Source organism: Meles meles, chromosome 7 (genome assembly GCF_922984935.1).
Source record: "Meles meles chromosome 7, mMelMel3.1 paternal haplotype, whole genome shotgun sequence".
NCBI lineage: Eukaryota > Metazoa > Chordata > Mammalia > Carnivora > Mustelidae > Meles > Meles meles.
In genome coordinates, this window is record NC_060072.1 from 22,126,960 (window position 1) to 22,149,460 (window position 22,501).

Sequence of the window (22,501 nt, forward strand, 5' to 3'; positions counted from 1 at the left end):
TGCCTGTTGGGAAAATAACAAGAAGCATCTGTATTGAAGTAAAGATCTGAGCTCTTGCAGAGAACTCCTAGTCACGGATCTATGAGAGAGAATTCCTCACCCCAAGTCACAGCCTTTATCAGGGGTATGAATATGTTTTTACCGAGCTGTATTCTCAGAAACCACTCATCCTATTGAGGACCAATTTCAAAGTTGGGTCTTGATCTAAGCCAACCTCTTCAAAATGAGGTCACCACCAATTCTTTCATTCCTAGACACTAAGTTCTATGAGAACAGGACCCACGCCTGATTTTCTTTAAACACCTCTGTCTCTAGGGCCAAAAATGGTACCAGACAGTAGAAAGTGAAATTTTATGGTATGACTAAAATAAATGCCTCAGAGCAAAGGATTGTATTGCCTGTGATCTTGAGTTGTCTGTAGAACACTAGAGCTACACCTCTTAAGGCTTTCAAAAATGCAATATAGTTTTCTGATTTCTTCGTATTTTGATGTCACATTTCTTTTCTAATGCTGACCTGCTTCCTGCCCCCAGAGGAACCTACAAAGTAATGATAGTGTGTATACATGAGAAAATAGGCAACCAAGCAGAAATTTTGTATACTCCTGGGAAGATAGTATAGAGAGGTGACCCTTGAGGTGACTTAGTGTTTCCCCTCCAGAATTCTAATTGCATAAAGGTCCTTGAAAATATAACAATATCTACTTCAATTTCTACTTACTTAATTTAAGAGCATAAGGAATAAAAATACATTTTTAGATGGTCTCCCATTACTTTTTTGCACAATGAATCTAGGGCTTTGCATCCAACCATTTAAAGATTCAAATTTCAGAGAGGAAGACAAACCATTAGAGACTCTGGACTCTGGGAAACAAATTGAGGGTTGCAGAAGGGAGGCGAGCGAGGGGATGGGGTAACTGGGTGATGGGCATTAAAGAGGGTTCATGATCTGATGAGCAACCAATGTATCATTGGACACTACATCAAAAAATAATCATGTATTATATGTTGGCTAATTGAACTTAATTAAAAGAATAGTAGAATCAAAAATAAACTTCCCCCCAAAAGAATCAAATTTCAGAGTGTTCAGATTTATGACTAAAACCACACAAAACCACGTTTCTTTAATAAATATTCACTGAGCAGTCACTGTATGCCTGGCAGTGTGCTCAAGCTGAGGATAAAATAATGAGCAAATCACCAAAAGATTCTCTGCTGTTATGGAGCTAACAGAGAGACAAATAAGTCAGTAGATGATGCTAGTTCATGAAAGTATTTAACCCAGTAGAAGCAAATCAGTCAAGAAATCCCAGAAGAAATAATGAAAAGGAACTACTTAAGCAAATAGGTGAAGATAGTGGAGAGAGGGTGAAGAGAAATAGAGAGAGACTTCCGGGCACAGAGAGCAGCATTGCAGGGCCAACGAGTGTGAAGACATCCAACCTTCAGTAAACCCCAGGTAATATCATTTAATTCAATATAACAACTATTTATCTGGTATCCCCCATTTGCCTAACCCTCTGCCAAGTACCATGAAAAGTATAAAAGATGCATACTAATATGTATCTTTCCCTGGAGGATATATGAGCTTATCAGGCCCTCAAAACCGAACATCTGAAATATTAAGAGAAGAGAAGAACACTTGATCATATAGGACAAATTCCAAAATCAGGCCTAGAGGATGATATGTGGGGGAAGAAGAAATTATAATATTGCCTGGGGCTGATTCTAGCGAAATGTGTTATGGAATATCCAATAAATTATATTCATTATTGCTGTTTGCCATTTAACGTCTTATAAAAAAGTAAGATCGACAAATAATTTCTGAGCCTTACTTCACCTTGCTCACTACTTCCTTCCATCAACACCCACACACCCACATTCACATACACCCATACAGCGACTTGTATTTAATCTGTAACCAAGTTGCCCTTGTTTGACCTTTATCATCTCTCACCTAAACTCTCTATCACAAGCCTCCAGTTATACAATAAAAAGTCATGGGAATGTAAGGTTCCTCGTGGTGACGATAGTTAATAATACTGTATTGCATACTTGGAAGTTGCTGAGAGAGTAGATCTTACAAGTTCTCATCACAAGAAAAAAGAACTTTTTTGAAGCTATGTACTGTGACTGTGGTTAACTAGACTTACGGCTGTGATCATTTTATAGTATATACAATTATCAAATCATTGTGTTGTACACCTGAGACCAATATAATTATCATTTGTCAATTTTACCTCAAGGGGGGAAAAAAAAGCTTTTTCATAGATCTACCGACCTCAAATCTTCTTTTCAAATTCACCCTCAATCCCGCTGTCAGTAATCTTTTAAAAACATATATTTAATAATCTTCTCTGCCTAAACACTTTTGAGAGCCGCCAGGTTTCCTATAGAGTAAATGCAGTGTCATCAACGTGTCATTCAAGCTCTCTCGTTCTCTGGATCCAGACTGCGTTTCCAGCTTCATCCTCTGCCTGTTTCCCCCTGCCTTCAGGCCATGGTCTGCTATAGAGGGACTTCTGCCTGTTAAAATCCTATTCACACTAAAAGGCCATTCCTAATATTTATTGGTGTTTAGGTACTGATGTTAATCACACATACATACATATTAGAATGCCTACTGGATTTTGCATCCAAGAGGACAGAGACTGTTTTATCTTCATTAACCCCTCATGGCTCATAACTAAGTGTCTAATAAGGATTAGATTAAATTGATGTATTTTAGAAAATATAAATATATATCTGCACATGCACATATGTATTTATCTATGTATCCTCTTAGTAGGTAGCTATTGTTTACAGTCCATTGTCACTGCTAGAACAGTTGCCAAAAAAAAAAAAAAAAAATCACCTGCCCTTCAGGGATTTTATAGCTTAGTAAAAGAACTAATGAATGAGTCAAGGAGATAAAGAAGATGAAGACAAGGTTTTATCAAAAGGCATCGGGGCAGTTGCTTGGTTGACTGAATCCCTTTCTTGTTCTAGAAAGCATTCAAAATAGCTTACAAAATAACATAAAAGGCATCAAATAACTTATAAATATATATGTAAGATGAAAGTAAAGCAGAGATATGGACTATCAAGGAGTTGGACCTTGAAAGATCAGTAGAATTTTTAAGAAAGAAATTGAAGTAAAGGTGAGGACATAAGAAATGGAGAAAGGAGAGATGCAGCAGGCATTCATGGTGGATAAGCTCAGACGACTCACAAGAGAGGATGTTGTTGTAAGACTGAGGAATGTGAAGGTAAGATTTGGAGACTTGGAAGATCATCACCAAGGAATTTTTATAGGAACACCCAAGACAAAGAATTGCCATGTGAGTGCAGTCTGTCAAGAGTTATGATGTGAATCTGAAGAAAATTCCTTCAGTACAATTGCCTAGCTTTTCCCGCAAGTTTCGCAGCTCAGCTTGAGGAGTAGAGACAACCTGAGTGAGAATTGACGTGTGTCCATGATGGCACAGCCAAGGGGCTGTGTAGGCCTGCAGGATCCTCGCCCCACCCCCAACACACCCCTTCCTCCAGGTGCAGAGGACACATTGTCTTACTCAAGGCCTGCCTCGCCCCTTCCATGAGTTTTCCTCCTCCCTTGTATCTCAAACTTTCCCTCTCCACAAGTATTCTCTTCCTTCTGCCTGAAAACTTGCTTAAGTGTCTCCTATTCTTAGGAGAAAAAAGAAAGCAAAGAAAGCAACTCTCCCTGGATCTTTTCTCCTCCCTTACTCATTTCAGACTTCTCAAAAGAGTAGTCTATATTCACTTTTTCCACTTTTCTTACTTCACCATCGTTTCAGGTCTGGCTTTTGTTCCCACGGTTCTCCCAGAAAGACTCCTCTCCTGATCTCTCATTGGCTGCTCTATTTTACTAAATCAAAGGAACTTTTCCACTTCCTCTAGGATCTCTCTGCCATATTTAACAGCTGGTTCATGTCCTCATTTGTGAAACTCTACCCTTTTGGTTTCCATGGCAACATACTCTCTTTTTCCTCATTACCTTTGTCTTCTCCTTCCCTCTTTCAAGGTGTCTCCCGTGGGTGCTTTCGTCCATCTCGTAGTCACCACCTAGACTCTGGTCACCTCCAAATCAACAATTCCAGCTCAAACCTCTCCTCAAACTTCAGCCTCGCCTCTTCCATAACCTCTTCCTCCCCACTCCACCTCCAAAGTCTTTACCTCCTTTTGAAGTCATTTCTCACCTGAGTCCTTAACCACCAGTCACCCCAAACAAGAAACTTGACAATCATCCTTGCTCCTCCCTTCCACTCACTCCTATGTTTAATCAATAATCAAGTTCAGCCAGTTTTAACTCATTAGTATTTCTTTAATTTAAACCCATCCTTGCTACTACTGCCCTAGTTCAGACTTTCACTGTCTCTTGTAATATGGCTACAAAAGCTTTTTAAACAGACTCCAGCTTCTCACCTCCAGTTTTATCCCTTAAAAATCCACACTTCAAATAGCCACTGGTGTATGTTCTCTAAATTGTAAATCCAGCCATCTCATTTCTAGGTATAAAACCATGCATTCAGGGGTTCCTGAGTGGCTCAGTTGGTAAAGCATCCAACTCTTGATTTTGGCTCGGGTTCTGACCCCAACGGTCGTGACACTGAGCCCTGAGCGGGGCTCCCCACTCAGGAGGAGTTTGCTTGGATATTCTCTCCCTCTGTCCGTTTACCCACTCATGCTCTCTCTCTCTCAAATAAATAAATAAAATGTTAAAAAAAAAAAAAAAGAAAGTCACAAACTGCCCTGAGCTATAGTATGAAGGCCATTTAGTACCCTAGTTGACAAAGCTTGCTCCTTGCTCTTGTCCTAATTAACAGTAAACTACTTGTTGTTTTTCACCCTCACTACACTGTTGTCTCAGTGCCTTTGTTCATGCTATAACCCATCCCCGCAATGCCCTCTCCTCCCTACCTCTGCCATTTTTCTATATCCTGGCTAACTTTTACTAATCATTTAGTAGGTAACAGAGATGTCATCTGCCCCAAAATATCTTCCGTGATTCATGCTTATGCCTTCAGAAATCTTTTTTTCTGTATAACCATAATTACTGCACTTTCTGTCACAAAAAATAATTATCTATTTATGTGCTGTCTCCCTCCCTGCCCCTGCCCTCATTACTGTGCTCCTTTAGGGGAGAGAGCATTTTAATAACTTTAGAATTCTCATGCCTAACAAAGTATGTGCAGCATGATAAACACTCAGTGCATGTTATGAAAGGACAGTATAAATAAATGTGAGAATGAGAGAATAAGTGAATGAATGAATAAATAACCCCAGAAGATCAGGCAAATTACAATTATTTTCATAATTCTAAGCCAATCTCTAAAACTACAAATGGAAATTATATCTAGTTAATGTCTAGTGAAACATCATCCTTTGTAAGGTTAAATGACCTCCATAGTTTCGAAGGGGATGGTCCTCCTTCTTAGAAAGGTAAAGATAAGGCCACAGATAATTGGATAGAGAATAAGCTGTTTATGAGTCAGTCCAGCCATGCTACCTAACTTGAGCTTACAGATACTCCAGATGTACCTATGGAGTGATGCAGGGACCGAGTGATTATGCAAAACTTACACACTGGGAGCATGTGGGACCCAGTGCAAAACAAAAATGTAGGACATCTCATTAAAAAAGCGGGAGTAAAAGTGCCATCAAAATTACATAAAGACTTTTTCCTTTCTTCCTTGTGTTTTTCCAAACTTGCTATGGTGTTTTTTAATTTACTATTTAGCATTCTGAGTAAAAAAAAAATTAAGATTTTTTTCTTAGCATGAATTTTGTCATTTGTTTTTATATTGTGAAATGTCAATTATATTTTATTTTTATTTTAGAATTTTATTTATTTATTTGACAGAGAGCACAAGCTGGGGGAGTGGCAGGCAAAGGGAGAGGGAGAAACAGAAACACTGAGCAGCAGAAGCCAAATATGGGACTTGATCCCAGGACCCCGGGATCATGACCTGAGCCAAAGGCAGTTGTTTAGCCAACTGAGCCACCCAGGCACCTAAAATGCCAATTTTAAACACAAATATCAAAATATTTAATATGTATGTAGAATAACCAAAATCACACAATTTCTATATCATAGCTTTAATCCAAAGGGTACCATGAGCTGGCGAAAAGAGACAAACACAAACCAAAATGAAGAAGGCTGAAGGTTGGAAGGAAAGAAGGTTTCCAGGCAAGGGAGTGCTCCCAGGCAAAAGATACTTGCAGGGAGTGCAGACCCTCACAGGCACTTAGGACCCTGCCTCCTAATGTAAACACAATGCCTCACTGCAAAGCCTGATATCTGCTGAGCCGAACTTCCAACAGCCCTCTGACCAATGCCAAGCTCCTGGAATTGGGCAGGGTCTGGGGAACTCAAGATAGGCATTTCCCTTTCCTAGGGGCCCATCATTTGAACCTATGGGAGACAGTGGACCTCCAAGGATTTTTAAATCTCTGTGTCAGGACATGCTTGGTACCTGGATCAAGGGTAAACTTTGGTTCACTGGCCACCAGACATGCCATGGTACTGCCAGCCTGGCGGGAAGTAAGGAAAAACATACCACACCCTGAGGTGCCATAGAGTATGAATGCCTAATCCCAACCTGTCCTGTGCCAGTGTCTACAACTCTGCTGGAGGTAGAGAGTGGGGCAGCAGCAGTTTTAGGATCAGGTAGAGAGGGGGGCCAAGTGGGGCCCAGGGCCAGTGAGCCTAGGAAGCAGTGAAGAGCTTTTCAGTAGAACCCATCTCTGATTCATGGTGAGAAACCCAACACATACTCCATTGTCCCATCAATCTTCAGTTACAAAATATAAAGTCAAAGAAAAAATGCTGAAGAATTTCAAGACAGCAAGCACAGAGCATTAAAACTCTAAGCACAGGCCCTTCTAAGCCTGGGGCCCAGTGGGATGCCCAATTAAGCGACTTGCCCATGGCCAAAAAGCTAAGTAAATGGCAGAGCTAGGAATAAAACCTACATTTTTTTTTCCACCACACAAGCTGCCTCTTTCAGAATAGACTATTTCTGGCAAAAACAACATGAAACTAGAAGATTTACAGCTCTATGTTCTTAACGAAAAAAAAAATGGGGAAAAAAGTAGTTCCTAGCAGGCATGCTTTATTTTTAGCAATATTACTTTATAGTTTATGAAGCAATTCCATAAACATTATGTACCATGTCCCTAAAAGGTAGGCGTCATTGGTATCTCCATTTTACAGATGAAGAAAGGAAGTTTACTTGCCCAGAGTCACTCAGCTATTAAAAAGCAAAACCGTGATGTGAACCCCGGAGCTCTAAATTCCATCCTCTTTATTAATCTCAGTTCCTCACTAGAGATAGTGAGAAAGAGAGTTGATACAGACCATGGGGCTAGTAAGGAGAAACTCCCCCCATCTAATCTCTGTAAGGCAATTCCATGTGGAAGACACTTGTCTGGAAACCATGGGATGTGGGGGCATCTGGTTATCTGCTCCCATCATTCCCTTAATTGCCACCTCAGTTGTCACAGCAGCTCTACCACTTCTGTGTGATCTCAGTCAAGTTTCTAGTCATCTCTCAACTTCACTTTTCTCATCTGTAAAATGGGAGTATTAGTAATAATATCTACTTCATAGACTCTGAAGACAAAGCAGTCTCTGGCTCACAGTCAACATCTAATGAATGTTGCCAGTCATTATTATTACTACGGTTGTTGTTATTATTAATTCAGTGAGTGCAGTTGGCTGAACCCAACCAAGTCTCTGTCCTCTCTCATCATTATATAAATGTAGATTAATACTCAACATTCGTTTAAGGAAAATAACTTCCTCCACACAAGGAGAAATATTCTTCAAACAATATGAGTAGATGAGTAGATTTACTCCCGGCTAGAACCTCCAGAACAGATACTGTGTTAAAAAGGAACATCTGGTCCAATCTTTTCATTGTTCGGCTGAAAAAATAAAGTCCCAAGGAAGTTGAAAGACTCCCAGGTTTACACAATTAGTGATAAGTCAGGACTCCTAATTTGGTGCTCATTTCCAATGAATGTTGTTTCCATAAGACTATACTAACTACATTACTATCCTTGCCTTGAAATATCTCTACTTTTTTTTATCTCTACATGCTAATGAGAACTGTGTAGTCTTCCTATTTTATTCACTGTAATTGACCATGATGATCATTACAATGATTACTATACCATAGGTAAAGGTTTAAATTCATTTGTGCTCCTTTTACACATAAACCAAAGGCTATACCAGTATTATTTTCACAGTGTGTTCTCTTTTTCCCTGTCGGAAAGGAAATATTTTTGAGCCATATGGGATCCTAATTCTCTGAATGCTTTTAGATTATCAGATGTCTCAACTGACAGTCCTGGATGAAAATCAAATCATGAGAATTTGCAAAACTGAAAAAAATTAAGAACACTTTGGTGTTATCATGTACCGGAAATTCCATCTTTATCCTTTCTTCAATTAGGAAAAAAAAAAATCAGACATCCTGAATATTAGAATTTTCAGCTCAAACTTTTCAACCCTTTTGCTACAAACTTACTTGGTGAGCCTTAGACTGGATATTTTTTTATAAACTTATGGTTCATGGTTTTTTACTTAGTATTCATTCTTTCAAGCTTTTATTTTATTCAAAAGTTCGGCAAAATATATCCAATAGGGAAGATGGAAAGATGCTTAAGTCGTGATCATTTCTTCCAAGAATTTTGCTATCCAATGAAGAACATAGGACATATAACACCAAGAAGAAAGAAATAAGAGATTCTATGGCCTATTAGCATCTGCTTTGACTTAGACAAGATATGCCCATTTCCAATAATGCTCAAATTAATATGAAGGAATATGTGATGGTTTTGGTACCAGTAAATATTTTGGAGGTAAATCTCAAAACTTCTCTTTAATTAGAAAAACTAGACAAGGGGCGTTTAATAATATTCATCATGAGAAAGGAAGGGGATCTCCCTTTCTCCTATATCTTGTTCTTATTTAGTGAAGAAAACGGTAGGAGAAAATGGAGAAAGAGTATCCTTCATAGTATAGATGCCCATACAGAGAACAGGGGTGTTTGTGTGCCTTGCACAGATTTTCTCTTTGTATTCAACCTAAGGCCAAAGGGTAGAGCTGCACAACTCTGCAACAGTCCAAACAACTCTGAGTTGTGATTTTGCTCAGCATTCTTTAACCCTTTGGTTGGGTCAGCTTCCTGCCTACCTAAACCACAGTGACCATCTACGCATACTTAATTCCAGTGTTGTTTTATGTCTTAGTCCATAGACCTTTCATAGACTGCTTGGCTTATAAACAGCAGCAATTTATTTCTCAGAGTTCTGGAGACTGCAAGTCCAAGATCAAGGCACCAGCAAATTTGGTGACTGATAGGGGCCCACCTCCTAGTTCATGGATGACCATCTTTTCTCATCTGTGTCCTCACATGACAGAAGGAGCAAGGATGCTCTCTGAAGCCTTTTTTATACCATTTGAAGCCTTTTTTAATTCCATTCAAGAGCGATCTACCCTCAACACCCAGTCACTTCCCAAAGGCCCTGCTTCCAAATATCATCACATTGGGAATTAGGTTTCAGCATATGAATTTGGGGGATGAGGGGGACACAAACATACAGTGAGTTTTCCCAACACCACATTTTTTTATATAAAGCAAACGAAAACAATGTTTTCATGGGGAATAAAATGTTTTCTACTGAAGACATTTCAAGAACAACGTCTTCAAGACCAAAACTAAAACCAAAAATAAATGTGGAGAAAAGTCAGGAATATTCTGGTCAATGGTTTCAATAGGACAATCACCATTCACTGTCCACCAAAGGCATTCCAAGTTACCAAGGACCTAACCACAAACTTTGGCATCTCGAGAGTTCAGGGAAAAGTCACATGCTCAGGGTCCAACCTAACAAGCCCCCCAAATGTTCTCACTGTTTCTGTTCTGTTAAGATTATAATGTGTTCAAGTTTTAAGTGTAAAAATCCTTTCCCATAAAAACTCAAATTTATGTAAAAATGTGCTTCCTTTAGAACTATGGTGACTACACAATCTCTGGATGCCTGTCCTCTTCAATTAGAAGCTAAAAGCCACTCCCAGATTTAAAATCTGTCAACCCCATGAACACTTTGGTAACTTCACATCCAGCAAATGTGAACAGAAACCAAAATCCATAGGAAACAAATTCCTTCAAGTAATTATTTCTGTGAGATTGCATAATTTTAAGTCAAAATTAGAACAAACAGAATCTCTAGATGGATACACACACACCCTCCCAATTTTGTTATGATAATTTTCATTCTTTCTAATATCCTTCTCCACACTTCTTTGTGGTTATTGCACCCAGGTCTGTCTAAGGTAAAATTTTAATACCCTAATGTCTCAGTTATGACCTCTATTATAGTTCACATCCTTGTCATTATTTTCACTCACAACAGATCAGCACTGGCCAGAGCCACTTGTATGCAAAATACAGAGGCAGCTTTAAATAACGTTTCTTATTTAGGGACTAACTCTCCCACAACTCGTGCTTGCCTGCTTATAGATGTCCAATAGGGTTATTTGTTTTTGCTGGTTAACTAGCTGTGAACCCATCTCTTTCACTTTATATGAACAATTGACCACACTCATTGGGGGGAAATCCACAGCCACTTTCTTATGGACATACAAGGATACCAGGTGAATTTCTCCCTTTTAATCAGAAAAGCAAAAGTTTTTCCAGAAGTTCCCCAGTGGGCAAATTTTGTCACATGTCCACCCATAGCTTCAAGAGAAGTTAAAACATTAAATTTCTCCAGCCTGCATGGTAGAAGATAGCATGGGAGAAGGGGATCAGCCTAACAACTATGTCTGCAACTTAGAAATAGAAATGGTGAGTCCATGCAGTATGGGTGTTTACATTTTAACAGGTAGTATTCAATCTCTATCCACAGTTGTGGATACCAATTTAGATACTATATCAAAGACCATTTTGACTTCTGTCTTTGTCATCTGGATTTTCTTTTTGATTCAAATGAAAGATTATATTTAGCTTGGAAATTTGACCCTCCAGTGAGGCCAATTCCTGTGGTTCTCCAACAGGTCATATTTCATCCCATTTTCCTCTGATTTCAGGGTCTCCAGGCTATCATTTCAACTCAGGTTGTTGAGCTCAGGTTCCATGTTACCCAATTCCTCCATCCCTTCTTCATACCATAGCCAGAGTATAGTAAAAAATATGTCAGTTTATGTCCTTCAGTGTTTTCAATTGCACTTAGAATAAAATCAGAGCCCTTATCAGGATCTCCACTATCTTCCCTGTTTCCCTCTCCATTGTCCTCTTTCCCCTCAATCATTATATTTAGTCTTTTTAACCTTCAGTCTATTCCTAGGATCTACCTGGCTCTTTTCCCACCTCAGTGCCTTTGCACCTGCTGTTCCTTCTACAATGCCCTTCTGATGGTTCTTCTTGTGTTTTGGTTGCTCCTTTTAATCCCTCATTATCTCAGTTTACATGTCACTTCCTCAGAGAGGCTTTCCTGACCATTCCTTCTAGCATAAATCTCCTTGGTAATTTTTTTTTACCACAGCACTATATTAATTTTCCTTAGAGCTATTTTTACTAGACATGTGAACTTGAGCAATTATTAGCTTCTCTGTGTTTTCAATTCTTTATTTGTAAATAAGAGGAATAACTGTACCAACCTCAGGGGTTTTTGTAAGGAATAAACAAAATAAAGCCCTTAATATTTCTTGGCCTATATAAAACTTTGCTAAATAATAACTACTTGCATAGTTTTTTGTTTTGTTATTTTCCTGTTTTCCCCACTAGACTATAAACTCAAAGCAGAGAGACCTTGTCTGTTCTGTTCTCAGTGTGTCTCAGAACCCAGCCTAGTGCCTGCTACATAGTAAGTGCTCACAAAATATTAGATGAACAAATACACAAAATATTAAATGAAAAAATATATGTTGAATAAATGAATTAGTGGCAAATCCTATCTCCGTGGTAGCTCTGCTTGTGGATTGGACTCTGCTAGCTCATTTCCAGTGTTCAATAGCCTCTTCTGTAAGGCTGCCAGATTAACCAAATAAAAATATACAGTCCTATATAAATTGGAATTTCTATGTTTTATCTGGCAACCCTACTTTCCTCACTACCACCTTCACCCTTAATGAGCAATACTTTATCTTTCTCATTCTCTCCCTCTCTGCTTTCTCTTCCACCTTGTTCCTTTCCTCCTACACTCATTTGACGTTTTCTGAATATAGTTCAGTATCAGGTAACCTCATCATCCTTAAATCTGTCCTTGAGGACAACCATCTCTTTGATGGTTAATGAGTTGCCTTTATGACCAGTCTTCCAATACTCACAGGACCAAATTATCCACCTTCACCGTGACAGCCTCCTTCAGCCTGGATAGCCTTCTCAGGGGACTGCAACTGACTCTTTTCTCTGGATTCAGAACAGGTTAAGTTGGGAACACAAATGTCCTTAATATATTCCCAGGCATTTTCTACCTTATTAGATAATTTTCAGACATCCTGGCTTTGAAAGAGACATAAAGAAAGGAACCCAACATGGCCTTTCCCCGTTGACCAGAAAGATAGTTTGACAAGGCTTTACAGAAGAGCTGAGAAGTGCCAAGTCGATGCCATGCTGTTATTTTCCACCTCCTAGCACAGTCCTGGCTCCAAGCATGAGAACTTAGTTGGTGCTTTAGCCAGACTCTGTCACTTAGATTAGCATGCTTGGCTCTAGATTATGTTAAGACAGTTGGAAGAACTAACTACTTAACCTTTCAGAAGGTAAATAATTTATTTGAAATAAAATGTGTTGGAGAAACCATGGCAGTCACTCCCAGTGGTCTGTGAAGCTATGGTGAAAATAGCATCACAGGAGTTACTTCTTGGCAGTATTACACATCCTCTGACTGGAATCTCCATCCAGAAAATTGTCCTCTACTGAACATTTTGTTCCTTTACTGTAGCGAAGGAAACATGAGTGTCACAATCTCAAAGAGTAAAACATTGATCCCAGATCCATTGTATTTTAACTGTGTGAACTTGCTAGATGGTTTCACAGCTCTGGGACTTAGTCTCCTTGTCGGTGACATGAAGGTATTGCCTCCTATGTTATAAAGGGTAGTAAGGTTTCTAAATAAGGTGGACAAAGTACCTGGTACTCAGTGAGTCCTCAATGGCTGGTAGTTAAGACTATTCATTTTAGGTGCTTTTTCTACTTCATAGCATGTGGCTGTGTTGGTTATACTTGGGAGTAAATTCTCTTTGTTTCTTCAGAGAGGAGCTTTCTTTCAGAATTCTGTATCACCAGTGAGAGATCATTTGCAAGAGGAGCCTGTTGTAAATACGAAGGTGCCATGTTCCTCTTCTGTTAAGAGCAGGGTGTCCAAACTAATCTAATTGCTGCTCATTTTTCCCTTATGAGGCACTGGGGAATGTTCAGCGTATTAGATAGAAGAACAAAACTCAGATACCTGCCAAGATTATGTATGGCCTACCCAAGGAAAAACATTTTTTTCATCTTCACAGCTTGTGATTGGAAAAGGACACAGGACAGCTGCTAACTGTTTTCATCTCCACTTTTGGCGTGTTCTTCTAATAGCTCTCCTGTCACAGTCTGCAGCACAGTGGGAACTAAACGAGTAGGACTGAGGTATCCCCCCAGCCCCCTGCTCAGATTCCGCTATTGGGAAAGACCATTTAAAGCATTTAATACCCGCCCTACCCCTTTGGGAATGGTGTAAGCCAGCTAGACACCACGCTTCAAAAAAGGGAAGTTAAAGCTTTGCGGTAGTTAGGGAACGTTTAGACCAGAAACCCCCCCAGGTCCCTGCCAGTCCTGATTCCATGATTCAATGAACAGAGAGGACTGGAGCCGAGGAGGGAAGAATAGGTCAGACAGCTTTCCAAATTCTGTTCTATAAAGAAAGATTCATTGTTGCTCAAACATTGTGAAATCAAATGTAAAATATGTTGGAACACTTGCCTTCAAATGTGAATTTTATATGGCTCTAAAGCAAAAAGCAAATGGTTTAGGTCTAGTCACATTTTTTAACTGAACCTTTCCTCTCCTACACTAACCCTACTGGAGGCAGTATTGGGTAATAATTATGCAAAAGGCTCCTATTAGCTCATGGAACAAGCACCTATCTCAGAGAGCTATGATGAGAATTAAATAAGATAATATATCTAAGGCATTTAGAACAGGGCCTGGCTGGGGAACCTGGGTGGCTCAGTTGGTCAAGCATCTTCCTTCAGCTCAGGTCATGATCTCAGGGTCCTGAGGTAGAGTCCAACATCAAGCTCCCCACTCAGCAGTGAGTCTGCTTTTCCCTCTCACTCTCACTTTCTCTCAAATAAATAAATAAAAATCTTCAAAAAAAATAAATAAATAAAACAGAACAAAAGAGGGCCTGACACATAATAAGAACTCAGTAAGTGTGTAATTTGCTTTATGCCTACATCAACTGCTATTGGTGTGGAAATTTAAAGAAGACAGTAGGTGTTCATAAGCTTCATATTTTCATATGCATGTATCCGGAAAAATGTAAGAATGTAGAAATAAGTTTTGTTCACAATCTCATTCCTTCTCATAGGACTGGTGGATTAACATCCTTAAAAAAGAATAGGCTTCCTCTTGCATCTGTGAAACGTTTGACCAAGATAGAACAAATTACTGTATAAATGACTTTGAAGTCTTATACATAATTCTAAAATCTACATGAACACATGAACACACTCAAATGAATTAGAATTGTAACTTATGAAATCATCAAACCTTGCTCAATACTTTCACAAATAAATACCTGATTACTTAAATTCTCTCCCTCTCTCTCTCTCTTTCCATAGCTTTGGAACAGATGTTTCAAAGAGGAAATAGAAGTGAAAAATAAAGAAGGGGATATAAAAGTCATTACAATCATGTTAGTTATAAATACTAATCTTAAAAAATAATTCTAAGATATAGCTTATTTATTAAAACAGATACATATATAAGATGCTCTCTAACTTATTGCTCAATAATGTGACATTTATTTGAATCAATGATCCATGTGGTCTAAAGACTCTAAGAAACTCTCTTTAAGCTAAGAATGTGAAAATCTAGTTAAGCTGTGAACAAGAAATTCCTTTGCGGTAGACAGAACATTTTCAAATGGAAGGCTAAGGTAGAGGGGTAAAAAAAGTATACTGTTATTTCATTCATATAAGAGAGGGAATTAAAATTGGAAGAAACACGCAAAAAAAATTCTTTTAATTGTAAAAAATAAAGTAAAATTGGAAGAAGCACATTATGCATTATCTAATTACTTACGGTAACCCATGTTTCCATCTGATAAACAAAATAAAGCTTTCCAACACTGACAGGGGAATTATAAATCTGGGATTTATCCCAATAGTTACCATCCTAATCATACAGAAAAGACTGGCATTCGCTTTACTTGTAGGTTGATATCAAAATGACTCAAAGCCTTTATGAAAGCTAAGAGGTATGTTATTCCAAGAACATTATATATAGTTTCATGCCACCACATCATTTGTGCTGTAAAAAATATTAAAAATAAACCAAAATATGTGTTTCTCTGTGTGTGAGTTTGCAAGATCTTGCTATCATTCTATTATACAAATATTCTATTTTAAATATTTCAGGCCACACAAATTATGGAGAAGAATCTAGTTTAGTTAATTATAGAGCAAAAAAAATTTTTTTTTCTCCAAATTGACAGAATCCTCTCAATTTTTTCAGTCTTGGACTGAAGAGAGAGAATAAATAACATCCAGCTTAAGGTTATATTAAAAACAAACAAGTTTCCTGTGGTCCTTAAATATGTTTCCCTAGCATCTGTAGTGATTTATTACATATGATATGCAACATGAAGGAACATTTGCTGAATGAATATGATATGGAATTGAGGTTATGAAAATAAGAGGACTTTTCAAGCTGGAGTTCTGAGAGACAGAAGTGATCAGATCAGTGATCAGATCGGAGAAGATCAGTTTAGATACGTTTGAGAGAAGAATTCAATAAGTAGCTATTATATTTCTCATAGAGCATTAAGAACAAAATACTACTTTTTATTCTATTTGGTCAACTTGTTAGTTTATCACAGCTGAAAAACAAAATCCAGCAATACAAAATATTCTCCCTAGGGTCAGAGAAACTTCAGTTTCAGCTCTCAGAGCATAAAATATGTTATTTTTTTCCCCATTCCATGATTTAAGAAAGGAATAAGGACCCCCTGGATTAGATATTTCTTGTCAGTAAAAGAACAGCTATTCTAAAAAACACTGTCTTGGGCCTTTGATCCTTCTAGTAAGTCATTAACCAAGCAACTTTATCTACTGATTATTATTCCCTAAGTGCCTTGTGCAATGTGCCTGGTAGTGTGCTAAGAAAATAAGAAATTACTCCTTGATTTGATTTGTCATTTTGATAGCATAGATTTCTAGTCCCATAAGAAAGAAACACTAATGAAAACAGAACTGCTACTAATTTGTTTTAATGACTGAAAAATTAGAAGAAAATTTGCTAAACATCCTCAGTTTTATGTTCATGAACTTTGACCAAGAAGTACATCAATTATATCCTGAGGATGACTCATGAGTATTTCTGACTCCCTGTTCTGATTTCCTATCAGTCCCCATTTTTTTCCCTATGTGATTCAACTACAGTTTCAATGTCTTTAATTATGGAGAAGCACTGTCTAACAAAATTTTCTTGATGACAGGAATCTTCTCTGTGTTGTCCACTACTGTAGCCACCAGCCACATGTGGCCAACACATTTTTGAAATCTGGTTTGAAAAGAATCAACTAGATATGGCAATTGAGACATCTTTCTCCACATTTGGCAGAGAAACTCTACGGGGTAAAAGCTTATTGTAGTGGGTTGAGGAGTAAATGGGAGATAAGAAGTAGACACAGCATGCGTACTAGGGATGAGGGGGTAGACAGTACAGTGTAGTAGTTGATTAAGCAAAAGACACACATCAGGGAGCTCTACTCCAAAAACCTTTGATCTGGCAGTCATGTGAAAAGGGAAGGAGAGAGAAAGCCAGAGTTTACATTCAGCTATTACTGAGGGGGGTAAAAAAAGATAAGCTGTGATTTTTCTAACATTTAGTAAAGGCAAGTCATAACATCAGAATAAATTCCAGCTCCCCAGGAAGAATGGAAATGTTTATTGTCTTTGATGGCACATCTGTTACCCAAGTGCAAATGAAATGGTTAGTTGTAAGATTTGAGACATTTGATTTTTTCCTGAAAAACTGTAAGAATCCTTGATGACGGTATTCTGTCATTTCTTTTAATAATAAATGTTATAAGTTCCTACTTAATACTGAGACTAATTTGTCCCCCCAAAAAAGTGCATTCTTGTATTTCTCTATAATTACAGTCAATCCTTGAACAATGCAGGGGTTTAGAGTGCTGGCCACCCCCCCGTACCCCCACTGCCCTGTGCAGCCAAATATCTGTATATAACTTTTGTCTCCCCCCAAATTTAACTACTAATAGCCTACTGTTGACAGGAAGCCTTTGTAATAACAAATAGTTGATTAACACACATTTTATAAATTATAAATATTATATGCTATATTCTTATAATGAAGTAAACTAGAGAAAAAAAATGTTACTAAGAAAGTCATAAGGAAGAGAAAGTAGATTTGCAGTACTGTACTGTATTTATTGGGAAAAAAAAAGGTTTAAGTGGACCCACACAGTTCAAACCCATGTTGTTCAAGGGTCAACCATATTTCTTAAAGCTAACTTTAGGTTGCAAGCTCTGAAACACTAAAATGTCATTGCAATGTAAATGTAACTTCAAATTATACGATCTATATTTACATATAAGGATACTAATCAAAAGTTAGAAATAACTGAAATCATAGCATTTTAGAACTGAATGTGTATTCATTGAACTGCATTTTACGGGTGAGGACCATGAGACCTAGAAATAATATATGACTTAGCTAAGTTTACCCAAACAAGATTCGGACCCAGATCTTTAGACTCCAAGCCTGGTGGTGTTTCAAAAAAAGACTGGCTAGATGATGCACCAGGATATTTTTGGTATCTCTATATATTGCAGTAAGAGAGAAAATAGAAAATTTCTAACAGCATGCTTCATTGGGGACAGAGAATCCTTTTCTTTACATTTCCACAATTAGTACCTTTTCCCCTTGGGCACATTCTCACCATTTGCACTGTGCTTCCCAAATTTTCACTCATTTTTCAAAAGTGTTTGGTAATTATTCCATATGCTAGGAAATTTGACCCAAAGAGAAGATGTCTAGCTTCCCTACAATTTTTCAAAAAGTTTCCTCCTACTGAAGGTAGAGAAGATGGTATATTGGTAGTTTAGAAAAAGAACAGTGTTCTTTTAAGGACTTAATCCTTCAAATAATTTCAGTATTCAAATTTTCAGGATCACCTGTAGATAGTAGGTATCGATAATTACTGAAGCAGAAGACACACTGACAGAAGACAAGCACAGACACCCCAAGGAATGTGTGTGAGCTGATGTGGGTTGCTAATTTATCCCATGGAAAACTAATGATGGTCCAGCACATAGACGGACAAAGTTTTCTGTTTCTTGTTTGTTTGTTTTTTCTGTTGTTTTTAAGATCCTTTTAACTCCTTTTGGAAACCTTTTAAAGACTAAAAGTCAAATACAGAATGGTATCATATATCCTACTCATGACATACTGGTCCATTTCTGAAAATAATAAGGCTTTCTCAAAATGAAGCCATTTATATTCTTAGCCATGCTCTACTGTGTGCACAGAGTAATTTCTTGAGAGCAATGTTTCCTGTGGCATTTTGCCAACACTGGCTTTATTTGTTTTTCATTAGGCTTTTCATTATCGTGCTGCTATATACCTAGATCATTCTGCCTCCTCTGAGAAGGCCAGGGTAGCTTAAACATAGGAAGGATACCATGAGTAGGTGGAATGTTTTTGTCCAGTGAATGCCCATTTTAAATCTCTAGCTATGGTACCATTCTTATGGCTTTAATCTTTCTAAGAACAATCAATTACCCATTTATAATGCAGTCTGATATTAAATTGTTCACATTCATCTATTCTGTCCCTATACAGGGAAAGATACTAATCTCACTCTGTACCACACAAGACTGGCCCATCCTCCTTTATTACCTCAGGAAAGGCATCATGATTCACCCCCATTGCCCAAGCCCGGAACTACTGTGTATTCTGCATTTCTCCATCATTCCACGTATTCAGTCACTGAATCAAACTTCTTGATAGTTTCAAACCCACTCATGTCTTTCTATTTCCATGACCACCACTACCTCAGTCTAAGCCCACATTGTCTCTACAACAACTGTACTAACTCCTAATGGTCTCCACGCTCCCAGGATTGCCCTTTCAAATTCATTCTCTTTTGCTTTAAATATCTGTTGGTACCCATTGCTCTCCAAAAAGATGTGTTCTGTAATTTCTACTCATAAATGTTTTGTTACACATTAATAAGATAGTTTCATTTGTCCAGAAAAAGTAATGCTTCAAATTTTGAACTAACTCTTATAGACCCCTCAATTTAAAGGGAAACACTAGCTTACAGGCTACAAAAGACTAAAATTTAGGAACAAAATAAGCAGTCTGTAAGTTTCTGTATTAGAATATTAATTAGAGGCATAAAAAAATCATTGAAATCAAAGAATTTCAGGATTAGACTGGTTCTTGGAGATTGTATGTCTCAACTTTGTCATTGTACAGGTAAAGAAACTGAGCCCCAGCCATTAAATTGCTCTGAAAATAAACTAAACTGATCTTTCTAAATTTGGAATCTCATATGTAATTCCTGTTCTTAAAAATCTGTCCATGGGGATGTCTGGGTGTCTCAGTTGGTTAAGCGGCTGCCTTTGGCTCAAATCATGATCCCAGGGTCCTGGGATCCAGTCCCGCATTGGCCTCCTTGCTCAGTGAGGAGCCTGCTTTTCCTCTCTGCTTCTGCCTGCCACTCTGCCTGCTTGTGCTCTCTCTCTTTCTCTCTGACAAATAAATAAATAAAACTTAAAAAAAAAAAATCTGTCCATGGCTCCTTGTTATGGTCAGGATGAAGTCTGAATTCCTCAGGCTGGTGTACAATGTGCATATAGTCAGGCTTTGGCTTACCTTGCCAGTCTTAACTTTTGTTCCTCTCTCCAACTCATCCAAGAACCCAGTGCTTCCGAATATGCTATGTTGTTTCTCACCCACGGGACAGTGTATGTCATTTCCCTGTGTCCCGCTCTGTTGAATGCTAAGTCCTAACCATGCTTCAGATATCTGATCAGACATCACCTCTGCGGAAAACACACCCCAGATCCCCTTGGGGTTCTCAAGCATGTGTCACCATCATAGCACATTCACAGCATTCTACCTGCCTTTGAAAATCTGTTTTACATCCCTGGACTGGAAAGAAAAAAGACAGTTGTGGGCAGGGACCTGCAAATTATTCATTGTTGTATCCCCATATCTTGATCAGATGTCTGGCATTCAGTATTTTATGATTAATAATTAATTCCCACTTTTAACCAGCCGAGTATATTTCAATTTTTTAATCAGTCCTCCTCTCACAATCTGTTTTCAGGGGAAGACTAAAAACCGATTCATTCATGTCAACATATAGGTAGGTCACTGAAGATCCTGAATGGCAACTTTTCTCAGAAGCATTTACATTTTTTTTTAAAGATTTTATTTATTTATTTGACAGAGAGAGAGATCACAAGTACGCAGAGAGGCAGGCAGAGAGAAAGGAGGAAGCAGGCTCCCTGCGGAGCAGAGAGCCCGATGCGGGGCTCGATCCTAGGACCCTGAGATCATGACCTGAGCCGAAGGCAGCGGCTTAATCCACTGAGCCACCCAGATGCCCCAGAAGCATTTACATTTTTAAGGGAATGGAGTTTTAGAACACAGGAATGAATCCCCAATGCAGATAACCCAATCATAAATAGTGAGCCATGACAGCATTTCTGAGAGGAAGGAAGCTTTCCTAGGACCCTCAACTCAGTCACATAGGTGACCTCCTACTTGCCCTCACCCTCATAGAAGAATGACTCTGTTTTTGTTTATAAAAATCAGCTCACTTGTTAGTTATTTTTTTCTCTGCATTAAATAAATCATTATTTACCCATGGTAAAAATACCTGATTTTAACATTTCTGGGTTTGTTTCAGGGAAGCAATGTTATGGAAGATCAGGATTTGTTGGAAATTGGAATCCTTAATTCTGGGCACAGACAGAGAATTCTACAGGCAATCCAGCTCCTTCCAAAGGTAAGCAATGCTTTCTTGGCCTGGCCCTATGTACAGGAGTCTTCAGTCCAGATATGAAAGGGCTATTGGTACTTAGGACAACATCTCTACATATTGATGCAACTCCCAAAAGCGGTTCTTTTTAGGTCCAATGAAACAATCAGACTCACAAGACCACTGTGGGCCAAAATTGGCTTAAGGTGGATGACAAGAATGTCATACAGGAAACACCACTGACCAGAAGGGCACCTTCAGGGCTTCTCTTCAGTGCAAGTCCTTATACTGGTACAAACATCAGTCCAGGCCCCTCAGGTGACAGCTCAGGTACCAGAGGACAAGATCAATATTGGGTGGGTGTGGAAATGTTCCTGAATTAAAAGCCTCATGCCCCATGAGAGGCTCTATCTCTTATACACTCCATAGTCTTTGCCTTTAGGGGGAAGGGGTCTGCCTAATTATGAGTCATCATTCAAGGAAAACCAAAGTATCAAATCCCCATCAGGTATTTATAGTTCATGTATAAATCCTCTCAGTCTAAATGCAATTTGCAAGCCAACATATCATTTTAACTGTAAGCCCTATGTTACCTAGCAACAGAGTTGACCTTCTGTTTCCAGATAAGGTTTCATAGGAACCTAAAGGAAGAGGTAGGATCTAAGCACTGGTCTTTAAGATCTATGTAGGACTTTAACTGATAAGGACAAGGAAAGCATTTCAGGGATCAGCAGAAATCATATAAATATAAATATAAATTGCCAAAAGTATTAAGGGATTAGTGACACTATGTGATTTAAAATGCAGTGGGATTTGCACAACAGTGTGAATATCCTCAATCATTGCCACCAAATTGTACACTTAAAAATGGTTAAGGTTGGGGAGCCTGGGTGGCTCAGTGGGTTAAGCCTCTGCTTTCAGCCCAGGTCATGATCTCAGGGTCCTGGGATCAATCCCATCAGGCTCTCGGCTCAGCAAGGAGCCTGCTTCTGGCCCCCCCAGTCCCACCCTGCCGCCTGCCTCTCTGCCTACTTGTGATCTCTCTGCCAAATAAACAAAATCTTTGAAAAAAAAAAAATGGTTAAGGTGGTAAATTTTGTGTTGTGGTTAAAAAAAAAACCATAGTTTTTTAAATAATTTTTTTAAAAAGAAAAAAAATCCAGTGTGATTAAAACAATTAGAGAGCAGAGAGTACAGCCAGAGATAAAGCAGAAAAAGTAGGTTGGGTCAGACTGTGTCAGGCTAAAGAATTTGAAATTTGTTCT

At 38.4% G+C, this 22,501-nt stretch overlaps 1 protein-coding gene across 17 annotated transcripts in view; it reads left to right on the top strand.

Moving 5' to 3' along the window:
* Nucleotides 1-22,501, top strand: part of ANKS1B (ankyrin repeat and sterile alpha motif domain containing 1B) — a 1,113,728-nt gene that overhangs the window by 774,898 nt on the left and 316,329 nt on the right. For all 17 annotated transcript variants that reach the window (XM_046012089.1, XM_046012090.1, XM_046012088.1 and 14 more), the window contains one exon: nt 21,165-21,263. In XM_046012089.1, coding sequence (XP_045868045.1) covers nt 21,165-21,263 — 99 coding nt within the window. The remainder of the gene's footprint in view (nt 1-21,164; nt 21,264-22,501) is intronic.